The 26397-nt window shown below is 40.1% G+C and overlaps 1 protein-coding gene across 1 annotated transcript in view; it reads right to left on the minus strand.

Moving 5' to 3' along the window:
• Positions 1–531: 531 nt before the first annotated feature.
• The window catches only part of gucy1a2 (guanylate cyclase 1, soluble, alpha 2), a 41181-nt gene continuing 15315 nt past the window's right edge, over positions 532–26397 (minus strand). Inside the window, exons 5-9 of the mRNA XM_085795505.1 lie at positions 17192–17404; positions 14919–15191; positions 12795–12938; positions 5839–5993; positions 532–5582 (exon numbers count right to left, since the gene is read on the minus strand). Of these exons, the coding sequence (XP_085651631.1) occupies positions 5363–5582; positions 5839–5993; positions 12795–12938; positions 14919–15191; positions 17192–17404 (1005 nt within the window). The 3' untranslated portion in view covers positions 532–5362. The remainder of the gene's footprint in view (positions 5583–5838; positions 5994–12794; positions 12939–14918; positions 15192–17191; positions 17405–26397) is intronic.

A 26397-nucleotide genomic window follows, 5' to 3' on the forward strand; every position in this document is an offset into this window, starting at 1 on the left:
ATCAAGAGAAATTAATACTAATATGAATGTCTATAAAGTATTGTTTTCAATTTGTTTTACTTTCCTCATACACACAGATACACATTACTCATATGAATTCATACACAATAACAGTCATAGTCTTTTTTCCTTATTAAAGATACTTGGTGCTTTTTATTTACATCATATAAGACAGAAGATGTGCCCTTAATGTCAGTCAGAAACCAACAGCTGTCATCAAGCCTCTTCCACATACACGCCTGGTTACAACAGCAGGGTGGAACATGTTTCATGAACAGGGTCAGCTCCACGTTTTCAACATGACATCCAAGTACAAAACACTGACCGGGCTTTAGACACGTGACATCAGGTCCCAAAGCGAAGTCTGGGAGAAAGATCCTAATGAAATGAAATGATGATTCGTCCTTAATTTGATTTAAACTAAGATGATGAACAAATGTCATGGAAGCTACTATTCTCATGTGGATGAAACTGAATAGATTGAGTGATGTGTATCCTTTCTGGGAGCTCTGTTTTATTATTTTTTATTTGAGGACCCTGGACATGGATGACAAGCGTCAACCGAGTTTGTTTCTGCTGTTACAACCAGGCTTATGTTAAACCAATAGGGACCAGTTTCCCATCAGCTTACACCCACTGTACAGAAAGTCAATGGGGATGAAGTTGATCTTGGCAACTAGACAGTTTATAACAATGTCCTGCAAAAAAAAACCCCCAAAAAACAAACATATGTTAAGCAATTAGATCTATCAAAAAAAAAAAACTGACAAACTGACAGTGTCATGCTCATTCAGTTGTTTTTGTAAATGCATTTTTGACAAAGATAATTCAAAATGTGATGTAAAATGACTATAGTGTATATGAAAAATGTTCTATTTTCCCCCTTGATTATTGAAAAAAAGGACTGTACTTCAGGGTAGGAAGATTTAGTGGGATACTGCCATGTTGGAAAAAACCAGCCTGGCCATGGCACACACACTGACATAACGTTTCTTACTGAAACAGAACAAAGGACAACAAAGCTGTGAAAAATATGAATATGTCAAATCATTTTGTGAATCATTTTAAAAAAAGGTCTGCTATATAATTTTATTACAATGTCCATGTTAGAGTTTTAATATATTAAATATATCTCAATTGTACGAATTATGGGTACAATGGGCCTTCATTAGCAATTATTATGTTTGTATGTAACTAAACATGTTCTCATATTGTTTCTCTCTCTCACACACACACACACACACAGACAATTGCTGGAGTTATGGATGTATTTGGCTTTGTCTCGCTGGACACTGGACCCGCCCACACTTAACCTCAGGCTCATGAAGCTCATTGTTTGACACAGCTAAAAAAACACAGTACAGCTCAGTTGTATTGCCACTGAAACTGTGAATTATGCCTGTGTGTGTGACTCTGTACAGAACCAGTACCTGCAGCACCGCCACATCATAACAGTAAGACGTGTAAGATCTGGCCAATCTAATCAAATATTATTCCGTGAATTTACACACTTGGAGACATGAACATTGGACACAAGTAGCGTGGGTGTAACGCTGGTGTAATGTCCTTTATTTAGCCTAGATACAGAATTCAGGCACTGCTGAAGTTGAGTGTAAACGACACCTGCACTACATTTATGCTACAATAGATGTATTAAGTACATGTATGCAGGACAGGATGATACCAGAGAACGATTGAGGGTGTCTATATGTGAAAGCCTTTAAATATAAACCTACTCTGACTTTGAGATTGGTTCACCTACATTGCAAGAACCCTACAGAAATTCAGTCTTTTCATGTTTCTACTGCTGGCCTGGAGGCAGAGGTGGTAGTCCTCCTGATTTTAACATCGCTTTTTCTTGCTTATTTAATTCTATAGTCATATTTTGGAGTTAAATAGGTCTGCAATGGCAGCGAACACGCAAACCATCCGCTCATTAACACAATAGATCATTGACCACCATTAATTTGCATTTCTTCATCATTCTTCAATTATCTGTATCTAATCTTGTCTATTTGGTTCCTGGACTGGAGTACACTGTGGATATTAAACCCTGCAGTAATGACATCAAATTGCTTTTTGCCCCATGTTTCTGGTTTAACCCAACATAACAAGTTTATGCACAAGGGATAACTTATAGTTTCATTTTTCCATAGAATTATATAAAACTAAAATAGAGCTAAACTGACTCTGTGAAAACTTAAGTTTTCATAATATGGCACACATGGCCTCTGTGAAATTATACTTAGTGACATGGGACTCTTCCCTCAGGCTCTTGGATCCTGGTGAACCATTCTCTCGTGTTCTTAGCATTTCATACTGACCCAGATTATACTTTTGCAGGTTTGTCGTTGTCACTAAAAAGAGACAAAAGTGTTACTCCTCTGAACCTGGTCTGATTTATATACTATGTATATAGATTGCTGGGTGTTGCAGATTCTGGTTCTCTATAATAACACAATAAATATGAATGTAACCAACCTTTTGGGAACTGTTTTGCTTTCTAAGAGATGTAGCAAGCCTCTGCTAAAAATAATACTGATTTAAATTTCAGTTGCCATTTCTGACCCACTAAATAATGGCACCTAGCTCAGAGTTAACACATATTTTCTTTGTGTTACAATTCCTGATATTTTTAGGCTAAAAAACTAACCCCCCGTGTGTTTGACTGATTGGATTTATCTTAAGGTGTTATTATGTCTAGTCCATTGATAGTTCTACACTGCATAGTATAGTTTAAGCGAGAGGAACTAATTAAAAACAAGATGTAGCTATTTTTCTTTGTTTATAGTGAAAATGGTTAAGAGTATGGGGTGTATGGAAAAAATATTCTCAAAAATATATTTGCATTTTCTTTGTTAGCAAAATTGTCTATTTCAATGCCATCAGGATCTTCACAGAACATGTTGTAAATGAGTAAGTGTTTCTGATGCTTCTGCTTTCAGAGAATCTATTGGCAATTATGGTAGAAATGACTCAGACCTTATAAATCATCATCTGGTTTACTTTTCTGCTTACTCCTTCTACCATTTTTTTTACACTAATATGGCACATTACTTTGTTGTGCTGGTGTCAGTCTCTGCCCTACCTTCTTTTTTCACTTTTTATCGGTTTTGTGTCCTCCTAAATTATCCTCTAGGTGTTTTCCTCCATGCTGTACTTTAAACACACACACCAGCCTACGAGATGACAAAGCATTTGACTATTAAAATCTCTCATCCTACAACAACTCACACAACAGACAGAAGACCCAAACCCTTTTCTTTAAAAGTGAGATTAGCCTGTGCTGGTGGGGTATCAGATTTCAGTTGGCACATTTATCCAATTCAGGTTCAGCAATCAGTAACATGGTATTCCCATTTATCCTCTGTTTAATGTATTTGCCTTTTAATAGTTATCAACAATTAAGTTGTAAAATCATTTCATTGGCAACCCTCATAGAATGCCTTTTTTATACCATGAAGGTAAACAACACCTTTGATTTACACAACTTTTTGGGGGTCATCAATAATACATTTAAAGCCATTGTAAGCTTGACAAAAATGTCTGTATACTTCTAATGATAATAAAAATATTTCTATCAACATGAACAACAGCCATTTATTCAACCTATGATATAAAATTGACTTGTCATTCAAAATTCACTGATAAAGACCAATGGCAGCAGTGTAATTTTGATTAGGTCAAGTAAAATACTCAAAGACTATCCAGGTTTCACCCTTCACTTCCCACGTTGTGACGACTGTTTATGAAGAAAACTCCTGACGTTTACTTTACCATGTCTGGGTTACTGAGCTACGGTTAAGTATTTGAAAGGCCTGAGATTTCCACTGAGCGAATCATCCTCCATCTACTTGTAGACTTGATTTTGTTATGTTTGCAAGGGGCTTTATTTTATATCCATGTGGTAAAAAAAAACAATGCAATTAAAAAAGATTATATATGTACGTAAATGTGAACCGTGTCAAGCGTGCATACTGTGACTATGTGTACAAGTTATTATGGTACTATATTATCAGTACTGTATAATGTGTGTTATTGGTTGATCTGGACAAAACACTGATGAACAGAATTTCAAATATTGGAAGAGCACTTGATTTATTTTGCGAGCCACTCATCAAAATTAATTACACAACTAGCTGGGACTCCCGGCAGCTCTCTGGGATGAAGTTCCCCTGACTCACAAGATCACAGGTTTTGATGTAGCTTATAAACTTTAGATAAACTTTGGCACACTTCCTCAGTTGAATTCTTCACTCTCCAGTTTAGCTGATGGCACAGAAATGTCTTCAAACAAGTGGAAACATAAGATAAATGAAGTGCTCCTCCTCCTTTTTTTTCTTTTGAAATATTTAAAATGAATCCATCTAGTATTTGTCCTGATTTATGCAGTAAAAAGGCACTGAGCTGGGAATAATTTTCAGTCCTAAACATATTACCTGCAATAGAATGGCTGGATTGTTGTTGGTTATAATTTGCTGTGAGTTAGAAGCAGGAAAGGCTCTAAGATCAGCTTAGCGTTTTTGGCGTTTTGTCCTTTGATGACCCCTTTTCAAACCTTATATGTGCCTCTCATTTATGTCTCTCCAACCCAACCAACTGGTCCAAGTTTGATGTATGAATGTAACAAGCATCGGGTGTTAGGAGTATGTTTACTAAAAGCGCATGATGTGATTTAGGGGCAGCTGTAAGGAGAGGACGGGGGGTTGTATTGTTCTTCAGTAGTGGTCTTCCTTGTACAAGAGGCCATGATGCACAGCAAACATTTACATCAATGTTGCCACCTTCCAAAAAAGTTCATACAACCTCATTCCTCAGCATCCATGTTGGTCATGGAAAGTGGATTTGTTCTGTTTGCGCAGTTCCATTAATGAGTGCAACACTGTGTCGTGTAAATGGTCTCTCTCCAGGCTTTCTCCAAGCACTGTTGCCTCTAGACCCAGTACCAATTGGGATAGAGGACGACTGGAGAGAGCTGGACACCAGGTATGGAGCTGAGGAATCCAGCTAGATATTAAGTTTTATATTAAGGTTTCTCGACTAATTTCCCCAACAGTACACTTCCATGGGGAAGGGTCCATGTGACTCTAGGACAGTTGCTGTTCCTCAGGTCTTTTGAACCATATCCCCTTTGCACAGGGGAGATGAGGGCATGTTGTTCTTTTTCACCTATGATGTGAACACTTATATTTTTCAAGTTTGATTGATAAAGGCCGTCCCACAGGCCTGAATCCAAGTTTTCACATAATGCATTTGCATATCCAAAGATCCAAGTGATCGTTTCCCTGCGTGTTCCCCTGGTTCAAATCCAGCCTCTCACATAATGAATACGTATCTGTGCATCCTAGTCCGTGTACAGGACCTACAAACTTGTTTCTCTTAGAAACATGGTCCCAATGTTGTAAGAGACTTTCCTCATAGAGGCTGGGGGAGCGGAGCGGGAGCTGGTCAGCGAGGCGTGACTGTGAGATGTTCCCGCCTCCAGGAAGTAACATGTCCCTGGGATCTCTTTGGGAAAATTCTCGGGGAGCTCCAGTCGTGAACGAGGTACAAATGAAAAAGAACGGTCATCTTTCAGCAACCTGTGGAGGAGAGGAGAGGAGAGGAGAGGAGAGGAGGAGAGGAGAGGAGAGGAGAGGAGGAGAGGAGAGGAGAGGAGGAGAGGAGAGGAGAGGAGAGGAGAGGAGAGGAGCAATGACAGATATTTATCATTATATATTATATACAGTTGTGACACCACAAGAGGATCATATTGGTCCAAAAATGTATGGTTGCATGGTTTAATGCAAGACCATGTTAATGTTTGTGGATATTTGTATGCACACTGCAGTCACTTACAGGTAAGTTGTGGGACTGACGTTGATACACCTCGGGTGGCTCCCTGATTCAAACTTGCTGGCCAGTGTCACATTGTTCCCAAACAGGCAATAACGTGGCATTTTAACCCCGACCACACCTGCCAGCACTGAGCCCGTGTGGATACCTATCCGTAGCTGGGAGGAAAAGGGAGAAGGAGGAGGGAGTGGTGGGAAGAGATTGCGGAGAAAAAAAGAGAAGAGAGTGATAACATAAACAGTGGGATTCAAAAAATGCAGCGTCTAAGTAGTGTTTTGTGTATTTGTTGTTGCCTGAAAATTAAAGTTATGCAGCTGCTGCTGTTATTTGTGCATACATGCAGCTTTGTAGTAATTGGTAAAGTCTGAAGATTAGCTGAATAATCAATCGGTTGAAACATAATTGGCATAATACTTATCCAGCAAATTGGGTTTTGTATTGTTGGTTGTATGTACTGTAAACATTTAAAAATCCTAAATAATCAGCATCAGGGACCACGTATTAATAGAAATAAGTTGTTGTAGCCCTGGCATCATCTCACAGTGAGCCTTAAACCTATAATTTCTGGTTTTGAAGATCTGTAACAAACAAAAGCAAAGCAATGTTTTTGTGAGTGAGTTAAATCCATTCTGGTATCTAAGATGACTGAGCTGTACCACAACAACATACCTGACAATACTGTGAATGTTACTGAATTAGATTTCCCTGGTGACCTGAACTGATGCCATTCACTCACATGCTGCCTGTCCTGTGGCACAAAGGCCATCATGTTTGGAACCACAAGTACATTGATCCACTGAATGAAAAATGTACCGCAGCAATCATACTTCTGAATTTGTGTAGCCGCTCTTATCTAATCTGATATCCTGTGGCAGCAGATTTTCAGTGATGAAAATCCCAAAATAGCAGTGGGCAAGAGAAGGAAATTAATCAAATAAATAATTTCTTCCATCTCCTCTTGGTAACAGATATAGGACGGCAACATGGTGCTCATATTATAGTCTGGCTGAATTATGAATCTATAAATGGCTGGAGGCAGAGTGAAAGCTATCAAGCCATCATTCCAGTTTGACCACCCCACTTCATGGTCACTCGACCAGCTATTGATTACGTCCACTTGGGAACAAGTCATCGCACACACACACACACACACACAAATACAATTCATTTGTAATGAAAGTAAAATAAAACATTGATTATAGCGCTGATTGATCTGCTCTCCCTGAGAAAACGTCCAGGTGTCCTATGGTGGAATCATCCATCCTCCCCTTATCATCAACTAACAACCATTCATTCATTCATTCATTAATTCATCTCCAGCATCAAAATATGTTAATCATAACACAGACCCTACCAATCAATATAATATACCGTTATCACCATGGAAACTGCACATGACGCAGTATGAGGTATTGTAACCTTGACGATCAATGTGTATGCCGAAACAGTCAATAATGTGCAAATGCCAACACAAACATTCAGAGGCAGAAAGCCACATATGTTTTGATACAGGCAAACACACACACACACACACACGCACACACACACACACTTAAAAGCCAGTGGAACCCAGTAGATTTCTAATGATCTACTTGAGGATCTCATCACCTTGGTAACCAACGCCACTATGTGCATGCCAGCACACTGCGAGGTAGTCATGGCAACAACTGGCGATGGGGTAGCGAGGTAGAAAGAGCACAGACAGACAGAAAGGAAGACAATGAAGGGCGAGAGAAAGACAGAAGGAGAGGCAGAGAGAGAGACAAGGAGGCAAAAATAAACGTATGAATAGATGGCAAAACCTTTACATCATTGGAGGAGAGATGAAGAAAACTAGAGAGTCAGAGAGAGAACAGGCTGGTAGGTGCACCGCTGTGACCTATTTTTCTGCTAAACTGCTTACAGATGGCCATGCACTTGTCTGTGTGTCTCTACAACAGACAACCACTCACAGACACACAAACAAATCTGTATCCAGCGCCCACTCTCCTCTTTATTTCTTGGTCTCAAAACACAGACACAGTAACACTCATGCACACTCCTCCCCTCCTTTTTTGCTGTGAGTCAGCATCCAAAGCACATGGCCCCTTGGCGAGCCAATGAGCAAGCGGCGTGGCAGCACTGACAAACAATCGCATGCTAGCCTCTGGCCAAACTGACATAGGGATACATAACAGAGATGGAGAAAGACTAAAACCAAGAGAAGGAGAAGTTGTTAGAGAGCCCGTGTCAGGTACCAATTTTTTAGGGCCAACTAGACCAAACGTAGATGTCTAGTTAAAATAGTCTGTGTGGTCATGTAGTTGATGTATGTCGAACAATATAGTAGTATCGTATAGAAACACGTAACCATAGGCAAGGCAAGGCAAGGCAATTTTATTTGTATAGCCCATTTTCACTAACAGTTTGTCTCAAAGGGCTTTACATGGCATCATAACAGCATCCTCTGCCCTTAGGCCCTCACATTCACTGAGGAAAAACTCCATAGAAAACCCTTTTAACAGGGAAAAATTGGAGAAATCTCAGGGTTTGAAACTGCATCATCACATACTGCTGCTACCCTATAAATACATGTTTAAACAATAAAATCAATCAAACACAGAAAACAAAATAAATGAACCGAAAGTTTATGCAAGCATGTTGTGAGTTTAACTTGGAGCAATGAATAGCTTGCCTGAATAATACACCTACCAACCTCCATGAAGGCTTCATAACAGGACTGCATTAACATTAGCTACAACAAACTGTAACATACACAAAAGCAATGACAGAGTTTATTTTCTGTCCTATGTCAAATATTGGTTCCCACCTCTCAAACAGTCTAGAACAGAGCGTGGGTATATTATAATTTGCTGCAATGGTTATTATGGTGAGAACACCCGAACAATATTAGCACTGTGTCCCTGATATCTACACCCACTCACCTACTCATACACCCACTCATACACACAAGCACGCACAGATGCAAAGATCATGTTACAAGCCTCAATTTGAAGCAATAATATAGATGAAAACAACGACCAGTGTTTGGTTTCTATACGTGTTTCTCTCTTGACACCTCGCTCCTCTGTATATTAATCTTTGTGCCCCTGGATCACTCTGTCTCTATCTCACTAAACAGTTCTCTCAGCTCTTTCTCTCTCTCTCTCTCTCTCTCTCTCTCTCTCTCTCTCTCTCTCTCACACACACACACACAGCTCTCATGCTAGTTTGCGTAACAGTGCAACACTGGCTGAAGTTGAGAGCACTCACTGACCAGCATTTATCATGCTGAAATGTTGAATATCTCTATAACTCTCCTTTATGCCAACATGAAGTGAGGAGAGATAAGAAAGAGGAGAGCATCACATAGAGAACAATGTATAGAAAGACAAAACATGCATAAAGAGTGGGAGAGAAATGAAGTGAGAAACTGCAGAGGAAAATGAAAGGGGGTGGGCAAAAGAGAGAGAGAGACTGCAGAGGAAGGAGTGAGGGTGAGAGAGGGGAGGGGAGGGGGGGTAGGGGGTAAAGAGGAAAAAAGACAGAGAGAGAAAGTGGAAGAGCAAGAGAGGAGGCCAAAAACGCTTGGCAAGGCCTTTCTATTTTGAGACGAATGGACAATGTTGGGAGCACAGCAGTACACAGAACAGGGTCCTGCCTGTTATTCCGCAGCTATCTGTCTCAGCCTCTTGCTCACATTTTGTTCCAGCCTGTGTCACTCTCCATGTGTAGCGTTTAAACACGCCAAAACTAAATGGGCTCCCTTGGGAAATCATAATTTTTCTTATTGTCAACAAATTCCATGAAAAGACCAAAAGCAACATCTTGAGCAATGTGTTAATACTCTCCGAATTGTCTGAGACATTTAGCTACAAGCTCATTTAATGCTGCTGAATAGATAAGAATTAGTTCATACATTTAAAAAAAGGCTAAGTTTTTCCCAGAAACAATAGTATATAGTTGTACTGTAGTTTTTAGCAAATATTACTCAGAACTGAACAGTGCACTCCTGCATTCGTTAAGGACTAACTGTATCACAAAAGCTGTACAGACTAAGAATATCAACAGACTTATCCTGTATGACTGAATAAAGTCAAATATAGGACACCATTCATCCACCTTGTCATTGCTACACATTTGTAGACATGACTTTGCTTCATAGTTACTATTTCAAGTAAGCAACCGGACCTGCAAAACTGAGCGAAGGCAGCCTACGGGTGACCTTGACAAAGACTGGACCGAGGATAGACTTAAATAAATTATATCCTGTGTCCCCTTTTCATTCCACTGAATTAACATGAGAGGTTTAAACTCAATTCCCTTAGTTGCAATTGTTGTCTTCCTTCAATACTTAAAGGGACAACGAGGAGTTTTGGAAAAGCAAAGTGTTTTCACATTACATTTATGAGCCTCCGCGCGCACCGTGAAATTCTTTGACCGGCGCAAGACTCATGTTTTCATTCATCAAGAATTAAAGTCAGAGGTTCGAAGACGATCACATACCGTCATAGTTCCGACCATAAACGGCGATTCGGCTGCATTATTCTCATGACTCGCCACGAAACCGAAAGTAAAGAAACGCTGGTCGGTTTCCGCCACCATTAATAATAACAAAATAACAATAGAGACAAAACAATATATTTATCGAAAATGGGCCCATTAACAAGTGCGGGTAACGTAGATTCATCCACATTAACGTGAGACTTTTTTATAACCAAATAGAAACTCCTTGTTGTCCCTTTAACTATCTTTTATCAGGCTCTCTCTCAAGTAATACACCATTCAGTTGATTTTTAACAAGATATCAATCATTGCTCCGTAAGTACATGGAATATTGTTGACTGAATTTCCACGATTGACATGGATTTGATATCAATTTTGTCCTAACAGTGACAGTAGCTACCTGTGGACAGAGGACTCAACAACACCAGCTCCAGTCCGGATGAAAAACAGACAGTTCTTCCATTAAAACGTAACATAACTTGAAAAGTCCCATGCAAAAATAAACCATGACAGTAAAAAAATAAGGTAAACCAAAATGAGCTTGTTATATTATACACTAGAATCTCCAGGCATTGGGAAAAATACAGCAGATTTATGTGCAACACTGAACATAAACTACAGAAAAGAGTAAACCATTAGAAAACGTGTTTCCTGCACCAATGTCAAGCAAGCATCAGGAGGCTGTGTAAGTTGAACATACTGTAAGCACAGCAACATCGTGTCATCATATCTCATCTTAATACAACACAAACTGAAGACAGAGGAAGAGAAAAAAGAGGATGTCCACTGTAAACTCAAATGCATGCACATCATGTAACGTTCACAGACACAAACATGACGACTGCTGCATGAAGCCACGTAGTGTTTCTGGCTGAATGACACATGCAGCTGGCTGAGAGGAAATAAGTGTAACTCAAACACACACACACACACACACACACACACACACACACACACACACACACACACACACACACACTATTAAGGTGCACCATGTCTCTTGCCTCATTTCATGAAAGCATGGTCCATGAGCCATTAGCACCTAAGTCTAAAATATCTATTTTGCTACACAACATTGCCCTCCTGTATTCCTTAACATTACAGGAAATGTGATTCATTTGTAATGAAAGTGAAATAAAACATTGATTATAGCGCTGATTGATCTGCTCTCCCTGAGAAAACTTAGAGTGATGCTGAAAATGACAAGAGACTTCTTTAATGTGTTATTTTAAATACCAAGTTCAGGTGTCCTATGGTGGTTATCACCCATCTTTCCCTTATCATCAACTAACAACCATTTATTCATTCATTAATTCATCTCCAGCACCAAAATATGTCAATCATAACACAGACCGTACCAATCAATATTATATACCGTTATCACCATGGAAACTGCACATGACGCAGTATGAGGTACTGTAAGCTTGACGATCAGTGTTCATGCCGAAACAGTCAATAATGTGCAAATGCCAACACAAACATATTCAGAGGCAGAAAGTCACATATGTTTTGATACAGGCAAACACACACACACCAAACTCAAGGGAGTTGTTATAGCAAATACAGACTAATTCATTTACTTTTAAAGCTGCAAAAATTAGATAATTAATCATTTAGTCAATTGACGGGAAATTTATATCATCAGACATTCAGATATTAGCTTTTCTTGGTCTTTGTCTGAGGGATATATAATTTTCAGGAATTTTATAGATGAATCCAAGTCCATATGGCTAAACATACATTATCTACTCATCCTTTGCTCAGTAAGAAACAATACTCTGCTAATTGTATCCAAGCAATAAAGAATATCAGCTCTCAACTCTAATCATTTACAATTTCAATAATTGTTTTACAGCATATCCAGTGTAATAGGCATCCTGCCAACTGTTGTCCAATAATACGATTGTGATAATGATATGAAAAGAAAACATGCATTACTGAGCTGAGCCATCAGCCATCATTCATTCATGTCAATAAGTTTCCTCACAATCATTCACAGACATATACCATTCAGCTTGACAAATGTTTTAAAAATACACACAAACATATAACGTTTTTTTTTAATGCTGCTATCATGGGGTCAGGAAGGATTATGATAAATAAAAGCAAAATATAAACATGTCAAACACAGGAAGGAAGAAGAGCAGTAATATGAAATGGAGTACATGCTCAGATGAACAAGAACATTGCAAATTGGGAGACAGTTTAAGCCAGTGTCTGTGTGCTGACAGCAAAGAGGTGTGACAAAAATAGGCATCAGGCTTTTTAGAGCCGATTCCCTTGAATGCTTCAAAATTGGCAAGTTCAGGGCGGATGTAACGTCCCTACATCCTCCCCTCAATGATCACACAGCAGCTTTAAAGAAAACAGAGAAGCCTCAAAGAGCTTTGCAAGTACACAAAACCAGCCTTTTGCCAGTTATATTCATAACTGCCTCAGACACTGCACATTGGGGGGGATGAATGAAAACTCACCTTGATAGGTTTTCCATCAGGTGTCAGCACTTCCTCAGAAAGTTCCATCATCTTTAGAGCCATGTGCGCAATCGGCCTCGCATGACTATCAACCTTCTTGTGAAGTCCTCCTGCCACACAGTAGGCGTCGCCTATTGTCTCGATCTGTATGAGAAATACAAGAGGAGGAGGAAGAGGGCCGAAAATTGAAAATAATACGTGTGGTTGTGAATATAATGCAGTGAAACTCAGTAGCAACTTCACAATCATCTCCGCTGAGTAACGGAAATTAAAAGCGCTCCTTCACTCCTCTTGTAATATACTAAGAAGCACTGTTTCTGTCTGCTTCTCTGTCCAGACCTACTACATACACACAGTAAGAGATGGTGAGCGCTTGGAGTGGATATCTGTAAAGCCACTTGTGAAAACTTGTGCTGCTTCTGACCCAGTCTGAGGAGTCAAAATAACGAGAGTATAAAAAAAAAATCAAGCAAAATTTGCAGACACACACATCCCTGACAGCGCCCATACTGAGGTTCACTAAAAGCTACTTCGTCTTTACCATAATGTCACATACTACATAGAGCCAAAATCACCGGGTAAATGTTTAGACAGATGCTCAGATGGTAGTGATGTCCCAGGATATTTTCACAAATATTTTATAGGTTTTAATCAGTCAAAAATCTTGCTGTTCCTTTTTATATATTTGTGCAAAAAGGTTTCTATTCTATCTGCATGGTGAATTGTTGTGTTAAAGCCCCTGTAGACTTTTCATTTAGTGTTGATTTTGGCGGCGCCTGTGGACGAAAGCGGCGGAATGAAGACTGCATTTCCCACTGTCGTGAAGACGTTTGTCTGGCCGGCGCGTGTAGATTTGTTTTGGAAATGTTGGAAAGAAGACGGGACTTGCTTTTTTTTTTTTTTTAGCAGCGTAATAGATCTATTCGTATGGTTTCGTTAGTGGTCCGACCCGACCATGCCTTCCAAAGGTATAGAATTAGACTACTTAGAAATAGCGTATCTTCACACTGATGGGCTCATTTGCTGTTGTAGGTAACAGAGACACATCAGCAGAAACCAGAGACTTTTGCATATCCAGTTAAAAGCTGCGTACAGGGGCTTTAAGTTTCCATTTTATTAGTTAAGTAGTAGTAGTAGTAGTAGTAAAATGACAGTAAACAAAGCTGTAAACATGAACTAAGATTTAACCAATAAAGCCCAGAGATTACAACAGCAGTATGTCGTATTATTCAAATGTGAATGAAGCAATGCCACTTTCACTTCCAGATGAATGAGTGAGCGCAGTCCTTCGTAAGAAAAAAAAAAGATAAAAGTTGCCGGGGGAGAAAAGGAAGGAAAACAGAAAACGAGGAGACAAACTGGTCTCATTTAGGCCAGCCTCTAGCTAAATCAGTTTGACAGTAACCATGACAATGGCAACATATGGGTGCCTCAATCTCCTCGTCATGTCCTCCTGTTCCTGCTTTCTCTCTCTTCCACAGACACACACTTCCACAGTGATACAAATAAATCCTCTTACATACACTCAATCTGTCAGCCTTTCTGCATCCCTTCTTCATTTGCTAGTGACATCGGATACATTTTTGAGGGATAACACAGAGGAAGAGCATGTTTTTATAAGAAGGTGGTGAGTGCATGCTGTCGTCACAGGAGGTAATGATAGAGAGGAAGGATTAAGGAAAAGGTGATGGCAGAAGGAGTGTGGAAAGAATGAAGAGGAAAAAAAAGTGATTTGAGAATAAAAGATGAGGATGAAGAGACAGCAGAGTACGGCGATGACTGTAGCTAGGCCCAAAGCTGCACTGTCAGATGGACAATATTGACACATCTTTGTTAAGCTCCCAGACTGGCCATTAATCAGTTACTTTTTCCACAACACACACGCACACATTATCTGAAAGTGCTAACCCCTTTAAAGACACGAGGGATAGGAAACTTGTCACTTCCTGGAAAACAATTACTACTCGATGACCTCATTCTACACAGGTTTCCACATAAACCACTAAAGCCATGACATTTTTTCAGGCAATCCCAGTTTGTTTGAGTGTAGAAAACCTGTCAACAGGTATTACTGCATTGAATAAATCAATAAGTCAATGTGTGCATCTTTGCCCTCCCACTGACCTTATAAACATCCAGGATGCCACATTGGTAGTCGAAGCGCGTGTAAAGCTCGTTCAGCATGGAGATGACCTGCATAGGTGTACACTGGGCACACACAGCAGTGAAGCCCACGATGTCCGAGAACAGCATGGTGACGTCATCGAATTTGCGAGCGGGCACCGGCTGACCCTGCCACAGTTTCTGCGCCACATCACCTGGAAATATGGAGTAAAGGAGATCCACAGTCCTCCTCTTTTCCTCCTCCAGTGCTTGGTGAGTCCGCTCTAATGTGGCCTGGGGGAGGATAGAAGAAAGGGAGATTAAGAGGTTTTGTTCTCTGTTACTTTGCTTTTGATGACAACAATGCTGAGATGTGGGAGTAGTACTGCTCCAAATTAAACCTCCCGGTGTGCGTGAACGTAGTTGTGTATTAGTTTGATTTATTTTTGATAGTGTATCTGCATATGCTCTGAGTGTCTGTGGGCGAGCTTCTTAATGCCAAGCCCATCTGATGCTGTGCTATACCATTGTTCAAGCAGGCACGTCGACTAAAATATAGCTATTTATAACAGAGGCCCGGGGGAGCAGTTGCAGTGAGGGAGTGATGCAGCGAGCAGATGCACAGGATTGGGTCAAGACTCAGTGACTTGCTCAAGGGCACTTTGAAAGACAATTATCAGAACAAGTCCCAGGCGTGACGATCTCACAGCCAGAATGGATCTAAACAGGCAACCCTGAGATTTAAAGGGATACTTCACCCAAAATCAATAATTCACCAATTTTCTACTCACCGTCATGCCAAGGAAGGGTTTGGAGAACTTTCAGAGTCATCAAAACGCTTTTGGAGTTCCAGGGGGGGTCCAGCTGGCAACGGATTTTCATATAATGGTGGCGGATAGTGCTCACTTTTGAATTGTCCAAAAGACACACTATGAAACATCCAGATACCTCCATACTGCTCGTCCGTACTGACACCAAGTGTCCCGAAGCCGCGACAAAAATTAATTTGATCTCTGTTTTTAGCCTTTAGCCTGCAAGATGTTCTTTGGTGTTTACATCAGTGGTTTACAACGATGAACAAACATCTTGCAGCAAATCTCCTGCATGTGCACAAACATCAACAGAGCCACTGGGAGTTACTGCTACAACAAGGCTAAAAACAGAGATCAAATAATTTTTTTCCAAACAACTTTTTCATGTGGCGGCTTCAGGACACTTGGGTCAGTACAGACAAGCAGTATGGAGGTATTTGGATGTTTCATAGTGTGTTTTGGACGATTCAAAAGTGAGCTCTATTCGCTGCCATTATATGAATCCGTTGCCAGCCGGACCCCCCTGGAACTCCAAAAGTGTTTTGATGACTCTGAAAGTTCTCCGAACCCTTCCTTGGCATGACGGTGAGTAGAAAATTGGTGAATTATCGATTTTGGGTCAAGTATCCCTTTAACCACTCACTACAGATGATGATATTGGGTTTTTTTTTTTTTAAACTTAATTTTTTTCAATCAATAAAAACATATACAGAAATACAAAAACACAAGGGGGGGATAAACACTACTTGGTCACATAAAGTTGCCAGATGATATTGGTTTTAACATCAGAGGGTGGGCTCGCACATGTGAAAACTGAAAACGGTGATGCACACACTGATGTTTATTTTCACTGTTTTAAGTATTGTGGTCACAGGTTCTCACCATAGATCATAGTGGACAATGACTATTAGTCATCATCCTTAAAGTATTTTTGGTTTGGTTTCTGTGTGTGTCTGCTGTAAACCTAAAAGAACTCAACCAACTCTGAACCCATGGCATGGCAGCTGACGTAAGAAGAGGGCGCTGGGGGGGCATTCTGTGTTTGTTGCAAACTATTAGTAGTTGCTAATTTCATTTTCAGTTGTGTTACCCTTTTATTTCATTTTATGCTATGTTATGTTATGTTATGTTATGTTATGTTATTTTATAACCACTGTACATTAGAGTATTTTACATACGTTCTTTGATGTAGATGGCAATCCGATTGTGCAGATTTAATGTAAGTTTTTGTTGACTTGTCTTGTCTATTTCGTGTTGTGATTGTAGATGTATGTTTGAATGTACTGCTTTTAAATGTGGACCCCAGGAAGACTAGCGGTGCTCTAGTGCGCAGCTAATGGGGATCCGAACAAATAAAACAAAACAAAATAAATTGTCACAAAGCCACAAACAAGCAAAAAAATGTTACAAAGAAGAATAAGAATATTTTTTTTCCCCTAACGTCAAACAAATAGATCCAAATTTTGCAATGAACCAATCTACCTTAAGTTTGTCCATTCTCTTCTTCAGGCCATCCTGGGCCTTGGCCTGCTCCCCCACCAGGATAACGTCTCGTGTAGCATCATGGATAGGAATATCTGAAAGATGGAGGCCCCGGCCCATCAGCTCCTCCAGTTTATCCACACGTGGCGAGCCCAGAAACATCAGAGAGCAGGACTCAGGCACATGGATCATCTGACCCTTCAGTTCCATGACCTAACAAGCAGAGAAATTAATGGGAAAGAAAAGGAAACTGGGTAAACTGGTGACCTACTTAACCTGTAATCAGTGAAGAATGTAAATGTGAATGGGGATGGAGCAAATTAAGTATCAAACCTGTCAGTTAAGTGCAGCTATTTTTGTTAGGAGATGATATATTTATGAACGACCGCAGCAAGCAATTGCAGAATTATATCCAGTAGGATCTGAACAATCTGAATAAGAATGTGTTTCATTAGCTTCTTGACATTTTGCTCAGAAGCACTTGAGCATGATAAAATATGTGCAGGACCTGCTTAACACAGGTGTGAGGAGAACTGTACCTCTAACTCCAAGCAGATAATGTAGAGAGAGATTGAAACAGGCATGTTTGGCAGATTACCCAAGGACATGTTGAAGAAACACATTACTGCCCGTTTGGATATGACTCCTTGCTGTTTCATGGTGCTAACTACCTCTGCTTGAGGCCCTGTGGATAAGCTACTGCTCTCCTTTTCCCTACATGCCCCTCTTCCCTCCTTTTCTTGAGTTTCTCTTTTCCCTTCTCCCTCTATCCTCACCTGTCTTACATCCCTGCCCCCCTTCCCTTCTCTCTCTCTCCCACCAAGCTCCTTTTCTTCCTGTCTCCCCCATTCCCTCTCTCTCTCTCTCTTTTTCTCCATAGTGTCAGATAGATTATTCCGCCAGTGAGCACACTGCAGCCCTGTTTTATTTATAGCACAAGGCTCTCCTAGGTCTGCATAATGCATACAGTCTACATCTACATCTACACACACACACACACACACACACACACACACACACACACACACACACACACACACACACACACACACACACACACACACACACACACACACACACACACACACACACTCAGTATTTCCCTACACACAACACACAGAATATACATCCAGCAGGGAGACACACACACTGCCTCTGACTGTCTACACTGACATACATATATATAAACACACATGCAAACATATACGCATATGCAGCGTACAATCTGCAGGGTCCAAGTTCAAAACACACCCATCCCCTGAAACACAACTTGGTGTGATTCAGTGTATATAGGCCTGTGTGGAAGAACGTGAGCTTACTATCAACCATCTCCATGGAGACTGTAAAGGGGAAGCCAGATACAAAATTAATAACATAGTCTGATGCTGCTTATACATCTACGCTATTGTGTCTGTTATCTATCCACACTCGGTCTCTCTCATATGTCTATTAACTCAGTAAACAGAATATGAGAAAAGTTTAATCTTCAAACATTTAGGTGAGGCTAAAACTACAAATTACAGTAAGAGTACAATTCCAGTTTATGTAACTTTTCTTACAACCATCATCTGGGAATACAGCAACATGCTCCAGTGAAGTCCAACTGGGAAACATATGACAGCTTTATGCTTTTATGGCTTCATTTCACCATTTTCATTGAGTTTACCATTTACCTTGGTGAGAATAATGTTATTAACAATGATGGCGAGAGGTAGGACCAAGCAACTCTATACCATTATCCATGTGGGTTATGATCTGGATTTGCATCACATACAGTAGATACAGATGTTGCACCATAAATATGTCTGTTTTTTCATCAAGATCCATATTATGTCCTAAGATTATTATTATTTTTTTTTTTTAAATCTTAGAGCCAACAGTACTAAAATGTAATGGGTTCTTCCCTGGCCCATGTCCTTTCCTTGCACCAAGTTTAGAGCAAATTGGTTCAGTATTTTCTGAGCCATCCAACATGGCATGGTGGTGAAAACAGTGGAGATTTGTTTCATGCTTTCAAACAACTGATATGTGCAGTAGCAGGAGGATCAGCCAGTTACAGGTTAGATAATTATTTGTTGAAGGTCAATTTGTCTCAATGTAGTACAGCAGCAGTGTGACCAGCAATAAAGATTGTGCGGCTCTTGCATCCTTCTATCCTTCTTTTCACATGAAAAAAGGTTACTGTAGGTACACTGTTACTAAAAAAGTGCAGGCTGGAACAATGTCTAATGAGGCCAAGCTTAAACCCAACGTAAGGCAAAGTTCACTACACTATGAAGTCCAGACAAGTCGGTGTTCTGTTTGCACTGCAGTGCCTCAGTTGCTCTGCATCACAGCATAACAAGAGACGGATCCTGCCAGAGGCCAGGAGCTTCATTAAACCATCCTGCGTCCTCCTTTTAATTTTGTGTTGCTTTGTTTTTCTGTTAGTGTTTCACTGCCAGAAAGTGAAGGTTTGAATTTCCATCCAACAGCTGTTGTTGTAGCTTTTTTGATCATGAACAGTATGTATAATTATGCCAGTGTCTCACTACCTTATACTCTATGTGTCTGTCTCTGTTTCTCTGTCACTCTCATTTTCTGTCTTACTCTGCCACACACACACACACACACACACACACACACACACACACACACACACACACACACACACACACACACACACGGATGCAAACATACATGGACACACACATTCGCACATCCCTGGAGGCAGTTGTGTTGGCCTAGTTGTGCGTCTCTGTTTAACTCAGCACTCTCCGCTCCTTCTGCCTACATCTCCTGCCATCCCAGCACAGAGAAAGAGGAGGTGAGTGAAAGCAGGGCAAAAAGATAGTGGTTAGGAAAAAGAAAACAACACAGACAGATGGGAGACATATAGAAAGTGTGGTGGGACGGCTGAACGAAAAAAGAGAGAAGGAATGGGGAAAACAACAGAGAAACAGTAACACTGTAGAAGTGATGACAGCCCAATGAGACAATAATAATAATAATATATATATTTAAATATTCAGAGAGAAACAGCAATACAGTAATAATACATGATTGATCTTTAGGGAGTCATTTTGAGGGGACTGTAACAACAGGACCAGACCTATAATGGTGAATGTCCCTGGCTGACTTACTGACTGATGGTACTGATGTATCGAGCCACTCTGGTTTCCCAACTTTCACTCTTACTATGACTGTATATTATACTGCACTGAGAAAATAATAGACAGACAGTCTGTCTTTCCCGAAGTTTACAATTATGAAATCAGGATTTGAGGACCATAGGTGGTCCAACCACAAACCAGGTTTCGACCTAGAGACAAGACCAGAAAGCGTTTTTTTTGTCCAGTACAATGTAGTAGTAATTATTATAACAGCGGGTTATTACACTGAGCATGTGTTCAAGGTCACCGTGTAAGGAGATAACATTTTTTCAAGGTTGTTCCGCAGCTGTAACGATGAGAAACATTCACAGATAAGATGCATGTTAGAATGTTAATAATGTGACATATCAGGACATGAGGACATTGTGTCTGTAAGGCTTGACCAGGAAAAAGTTATACATTTTATCCTTTGTGTCCTTGGCAGCCTGGTTAAAACACTCTCGTTTCACCAGTATTTTTTTTTCCAGATAACAAATGCACAAATGGAAAAATTAAACCCTACACTGGATAGACAACAAAATCAAAACTATCTTCACAAAAATACTACATCCAGACCGCAGCAAATTTTTCCAGAGCTTGAGAGGTCAGAAGGGAACTAACAGTTCTTTATTTGTCAAAGATTCGCTCCCAAACTCTCTTCTTTTCGTGACTTGTACAGCGAATATTATTGATGGCTGCAGTCCTGAAGAGGTGAGACTTTCCTTTCTGACTCTAAGTAGTTTGCATATTTTGTATTTATGCATGCTTAAGGTTTATGCTGCAATGCATAAATCTGTGTAAATGTTCTTGTGCCTTGTACCAGTAACAGCTGAGCAGCAGCACACATGGTGATGTGCACATTTCACACATTACAGATTATCAAAATGAACAGATTCAGGTTACTACCGCCACAGGCAACGGGGAGCTGAGGGTAGATGAAAAGAAGTGAAGAGAGGGGAAGTGGCCACAGATAGAGATAGAGGCAGAAAGAGAGGGGGAGACCAGAGACGGACATGCAAGAAGAAGAAGATGCACTGGACTTGAAAAATGGAGGAGAGGTACCAGAGAGAGAGATGGAGGGGAGGATAGCATGAGGTGGAACCAACAGCTAATGGATTGTCTTTTGTGAGCAGACTCTGCATGTCAACAGACTCTCATTTGCATGAACAAGCACTGAGCAGCAAAGAGTCAATGAGTCAGCCTCTCTCATCCCTCTCTCTCTCTCTCTCACACACACACACACACACACACACAAAGAAATGCTGCAATGCTCTTATCTTGTCAGACCCTGGCTATATCGTGCAGTACTCCTACAGTACATCCCACTCTCACAATAAAGCATGTGCGCAAACGCGACCACAAATGCATACACAGCATGTAGCCTAGAAGAAAAAAAAAGTAAACATACACACACACCAGGCGGAAGGAACAAGGACATGAAGTGTCTTTGTGCTTTGCTGTTTCAGATCGAGAGAGATCGAGTCAGTTGAAGCTGAAAAATGCTGATGATGTCACATTAAAAAGAAAATCACACCTGCACCTGCTGTATCAGAGGTTGGTGTGAGTCTTTTTGAAATAAACACACAGTGTAACACGCTTAACAAATCTTAACAGATTCATCTCCATGACTCAGTTCTGTTCATACTGTGTGTTACCTACTACTGTATTGGTCATGGCTAACGTCTAAAGGCATCCACCAGTGGACCAGAATCATAGACAGGCTGCTAGCATCTTGAAAATGTACAACAGATATTGGTGCACAACACTTAGATGACGTGCATGTCCTTAAACCAATAATAATAATAATAATAATAGTAAAAATAAAAGTCAAGTTGCAACTGATAAAGGATGGTGCACACACTACGCCTGTGATTTCTAATCTCACAGATAACTTGTACTGTTTTATTGAAGAAAAACTTCAAACTTAAAAGTTCTCATACTACTAATACTTCTCTACTATTCTACTATATTTTGAGGCGATATCAGCTTGTGAGAAGGAGTACACACTGGTCAAAACGTCTGTAAATGCATCAGTTTTGGCTAATCTAGCCAATGTTGAAGTGATCATAAACCAAGCCAACTTTAGCCGACTGTAGCCAAAAGCAATTTTTTTTTTTTTTCACTTTTTGTCTTCACTTGTATTTTTATCTGCTCTGTTTTGTGAATCTATCAAGAGTAGGCAGAGGCAGAGGGGGCAGTGGTTTTCAAAGCACCCTCCACTAAACAAACAAACCATCACGGCAGTGATTTATCTCAAAACAGATCAAAGGTGGTGCTAATGTCAAGATTCCCTTTGTACTCGCAACACGCAGGTGCACACATGCACGCACAAACAAACCTCAATCAGACAGCCTACAAATACAATACAGTAGCATTTGTTAACTATGTGTGACAGTGCAGATTTGTTGGTTGGCCTTGACAGTCTTCACAGTCCCTTCTTGTCAAACTCTATCTTTTACAAGCGTGAACATGGAGTATACAAAAAGACCAGGATTTGTATTTGAATACTCAAAGCATGTCAACAACTACTGAAAATCTGCTGAGGCCACAACAGCTGCAGGTTTAGGCTCTAGCTCTCGCTACATGTTTGCTCTGACATCTAACACTCCACACTCATTGTTCACTTTGACTTAAGGAGCTTACTGTAAAAAACACTGATCCTAACCAGAAATATGACTCGTTGACCCAAAGAGTCTGGGAACTTATTTACAGCAACAGCATCACTAGCCTACTGTGTAGGCAGGTGTTGTGATTCATGGATTCTCTGTCTTATTCTCCCTTTTATTCTTAAGAGAAAAAAAATCAGCATCCAAGTAAATCTACATCCACAGCCCCAGTAAAGAGTAAGGAAGCTGTTCATATCTCAAGTATTACGACTGACAATACAAGTCTTGTGTATATCAAAAATAACTGACTTCCACCAAGTCAGACTGTAAATCTGTGAGTTTTTTTCCACTCAGCACTTAATTTGTCATGTTGAAATTGCTTTTCCAGGCATTTACTGTTAAGTTCCATCGGTTTTGTGAACTTTGATGAATTATACTAAAACTTGGCTGACATATGTCAAAATCAAGAGGTTTAAGAAAGTGTAGTGCGAAGGAAATGGTGAATGAGAGTGTGCTGTGGTTAGAGAGGAGAGCTTTTGACAGTGCACCCTGTGTATACTCCCCTATGTGTTGACCACAGCGGTCATACCAAGCAGAGAGACAGAAATAAGCAATTTGACCTTTTCAGTGGGTCTTTGGACATCTCTTGCACAGCCCGTGTCCCTGGGCGAAGTCAAACTGAAAAACCACTGCAGGCCACTCAAACACACACACACACACACACACACAGTGCAGCACAGGGGAGAGTGGCCTCTTTACCTTGGCCTGTCGCCTTCTCTCGCTGCCCTTTCTAGTGAAAATGTCAGCCCGTCCTTCTCCTTCTCTCTCCTTTTTTCTGCCTCTCTGCTCAGGTGACAAAAGATTCATATGGCAAAGAGGAAGAAAAACAATGTCCGCCCACGCTGGTCCACAAACACACACTGTAGCACTGTTACAAGTGTCCAGGTGATGGTGTTTGGAGCTCGCAGGCAGTGTCTGGCTTAAACTTAAGCAGCGCCTCAGCACTGCTGACACACACAAAATGGAATCAAAAAAGGCAGCTAAATTGACTCAGTGAAACCAGCATGAATGTGCTGAAGTACCTTTTTGACCAGTGGGCTGTACATGTAGGTGAGACAGACCGCTGTACAGAATCAGACAGCAGCATCGAGTATCTAAAAAGGCAAGAACTGAAACCTCATAAAAAAATACAAGTTCTTGAGTGCCATTCATGCATACTGTTTTAATGACAACAGCTGTGCACAATGTAATCAATAAAATTGAAAGAAAAGGTCCTTGCAAAACAAGAGTAAGCTCTTCAAATATGAAACCTCATGTTGTATGAAGGCTTACACTAAATGTACAACTGCACTTCATCTCCTCAAAATACAGAACAGAAAACATGTCATTTTAAAATGCAAAACTGATATACTTGAGTAAGTAACCGGGAAAAAATGTTCCTGCAGATCCAGCACAATACATACTTGTGAGTGACCTGATCCGTGCAATTCTCCTCAAAAGTAGCTAACATATAAGGTGAAACAGAAAAAGCAGTGTCTTGTCGGGGAACTCTAATAGAGAAGTGGAACCAGTTTATGGAGAGGAGAAATAAAAGAGAAGCATTTTTTTTTGGCATATAACTCTTTTCAAATTAATTTACATTCTGAATGTAGAGGGAAGAGGGGAAAATGCAAGAAAACTAAGATAAACACGAGTAAAAGAGAGGGAGAGAGAACACAGTGAATTTATGAGACACGTTGACAGAAACAACATAAAAGAAGCGAAAGGAAGTGTAGTATTATTAGTCAAGGTCAGATTGTGAAGAGGGAAATCCTAATGCTGCTCCTGAGGGCATGTGGACTGTGGACATTGTGATGTGCTTCTGCATGTGTGTAGCCTACAATCTGTGACCATAATGCAGTTGTGCTTTGTTGTTGTCACCTATTCAAATAAATGAAAACAACCCTGGGATTGATTTATTTGGCCAATGCAAGGCCAAAATTATTCAATTAGAGCTCTGTGTGCACAAAGCTGAAACATTAACCTTTACCCTGCAGTTCAAACATCTTTCATGAGAGGAGCCCAAATGACTGAGCCCATTGTGATGTTCACTCAGACATACAGTATCATCACCGAACATTTTCTCATAGCTCACGAGTTTGCACGCTGACTTCAACTCCTAATTATGACTACAAAACATAGGCAATGTAATTTGCACATTAAAAAAATAGTAAAACATGTTTTTAACAATAAAAATAGCAGAACAGCAACATTGGTTGATCAATTGATTAGTGATCTGGCGGAGAACGACTTGCCAACTCATTTACTGAATCATAATGTCAGTCATTTTTTAAGCAACAATGACCAAACCATTTGTTTCTGACACACAGAGTGTCTTTGAATTTAGGTAAAAACATTTAAAGACATCATTTTTGAGTTTGGTGACTTTTATACATTTTTCACTAGTACTGATTGATCATTAGTTGTATCCTTAAAAATGGATGAGGACAGTTATCCTTTGCAGCATATGCTTGGATAAAATATTTATACAAAGCGTACTGTCTACTCTATTATCCTTTGAACATAAAACATACTCTACAGCACTGTATGCATCTTGCCTCTAACAAATTACTAGACATAATCTGCAAATGCTGAATGCAATAAGTACATAGACACATAGATCTGTTGTCTCCACTTTGATTTCAGTGTGAGGATGCTAGCTGCTACAGCTTCTATATTCATATCTGGGTTAAGACAAAGTGCAAAAAGTACTATGACAAGGAAGCAAAATAAAGAAAGCCATGACAAGACATTGCTTTTGGCTGTAGATCATTGGTGTGGTTCATTGTATATATGAAAATAATATCATTTTTACCTCTCTAGTTGGTGAGCCATTTTTTGTTTCAAGGCCATGAGAAAAATGAAGTCACTTTCTGAAAAGATAAGGATTACCACCTTACCCTCCAAGACCTATAGTGTATCCTTCATAGTCACCCTCCCTTTTACTCATAGTTCTTCTTTGCTTGCATTAGCAAACAAGCATAGCATAGGTGTGCATAGAAACAGCCAAACAATTCTTGTATATAAGACTATAAGACCACTCTAACTCCTTATCTCATCTTGTTCCTGCATAGGACTAGCCTCAAGCTAGACAAGGTACGGAAGACGGAGGATGGGCATGAGCATATGAAAAAAAGACTAAATAATTCAGTTGGGGAATTGTGTAAAAGAGTGGCTAAGAATTGCATCATTAGCATTTGCACCATAAAAGAACATTAGAGTATCTGTTATTGAGGGAGTTTTTATACTTCCATTTGTATCCTAGAATTACATTTGTTTATTGTTATTGAGAAACCTACATTATTTTTTTAGCACTCCCATAACTGAGGAGGGGGTATAGGAGTTGTTAGAGGCAGGCAGATGATCCTGCATCAGCTTCCCACCCACCCACCAACGGCACCGTTTGTGTTTAGCACAGTCTCTGCAGTGG

Source organism: Trachurus japonicus, chromosome 13, assembly GCF_045865225.1.
Source record: "Trachurus japonicus isolate A0001 chromosome 13, Traja_1.0".
NCBI classification, from domain to species: domain Eukaryota; kingdom Metazoa; phylum Chordata; class Actinopteri; order Carangiformes; family Carangidae; genus Trachurus; species Trachurus japonicus.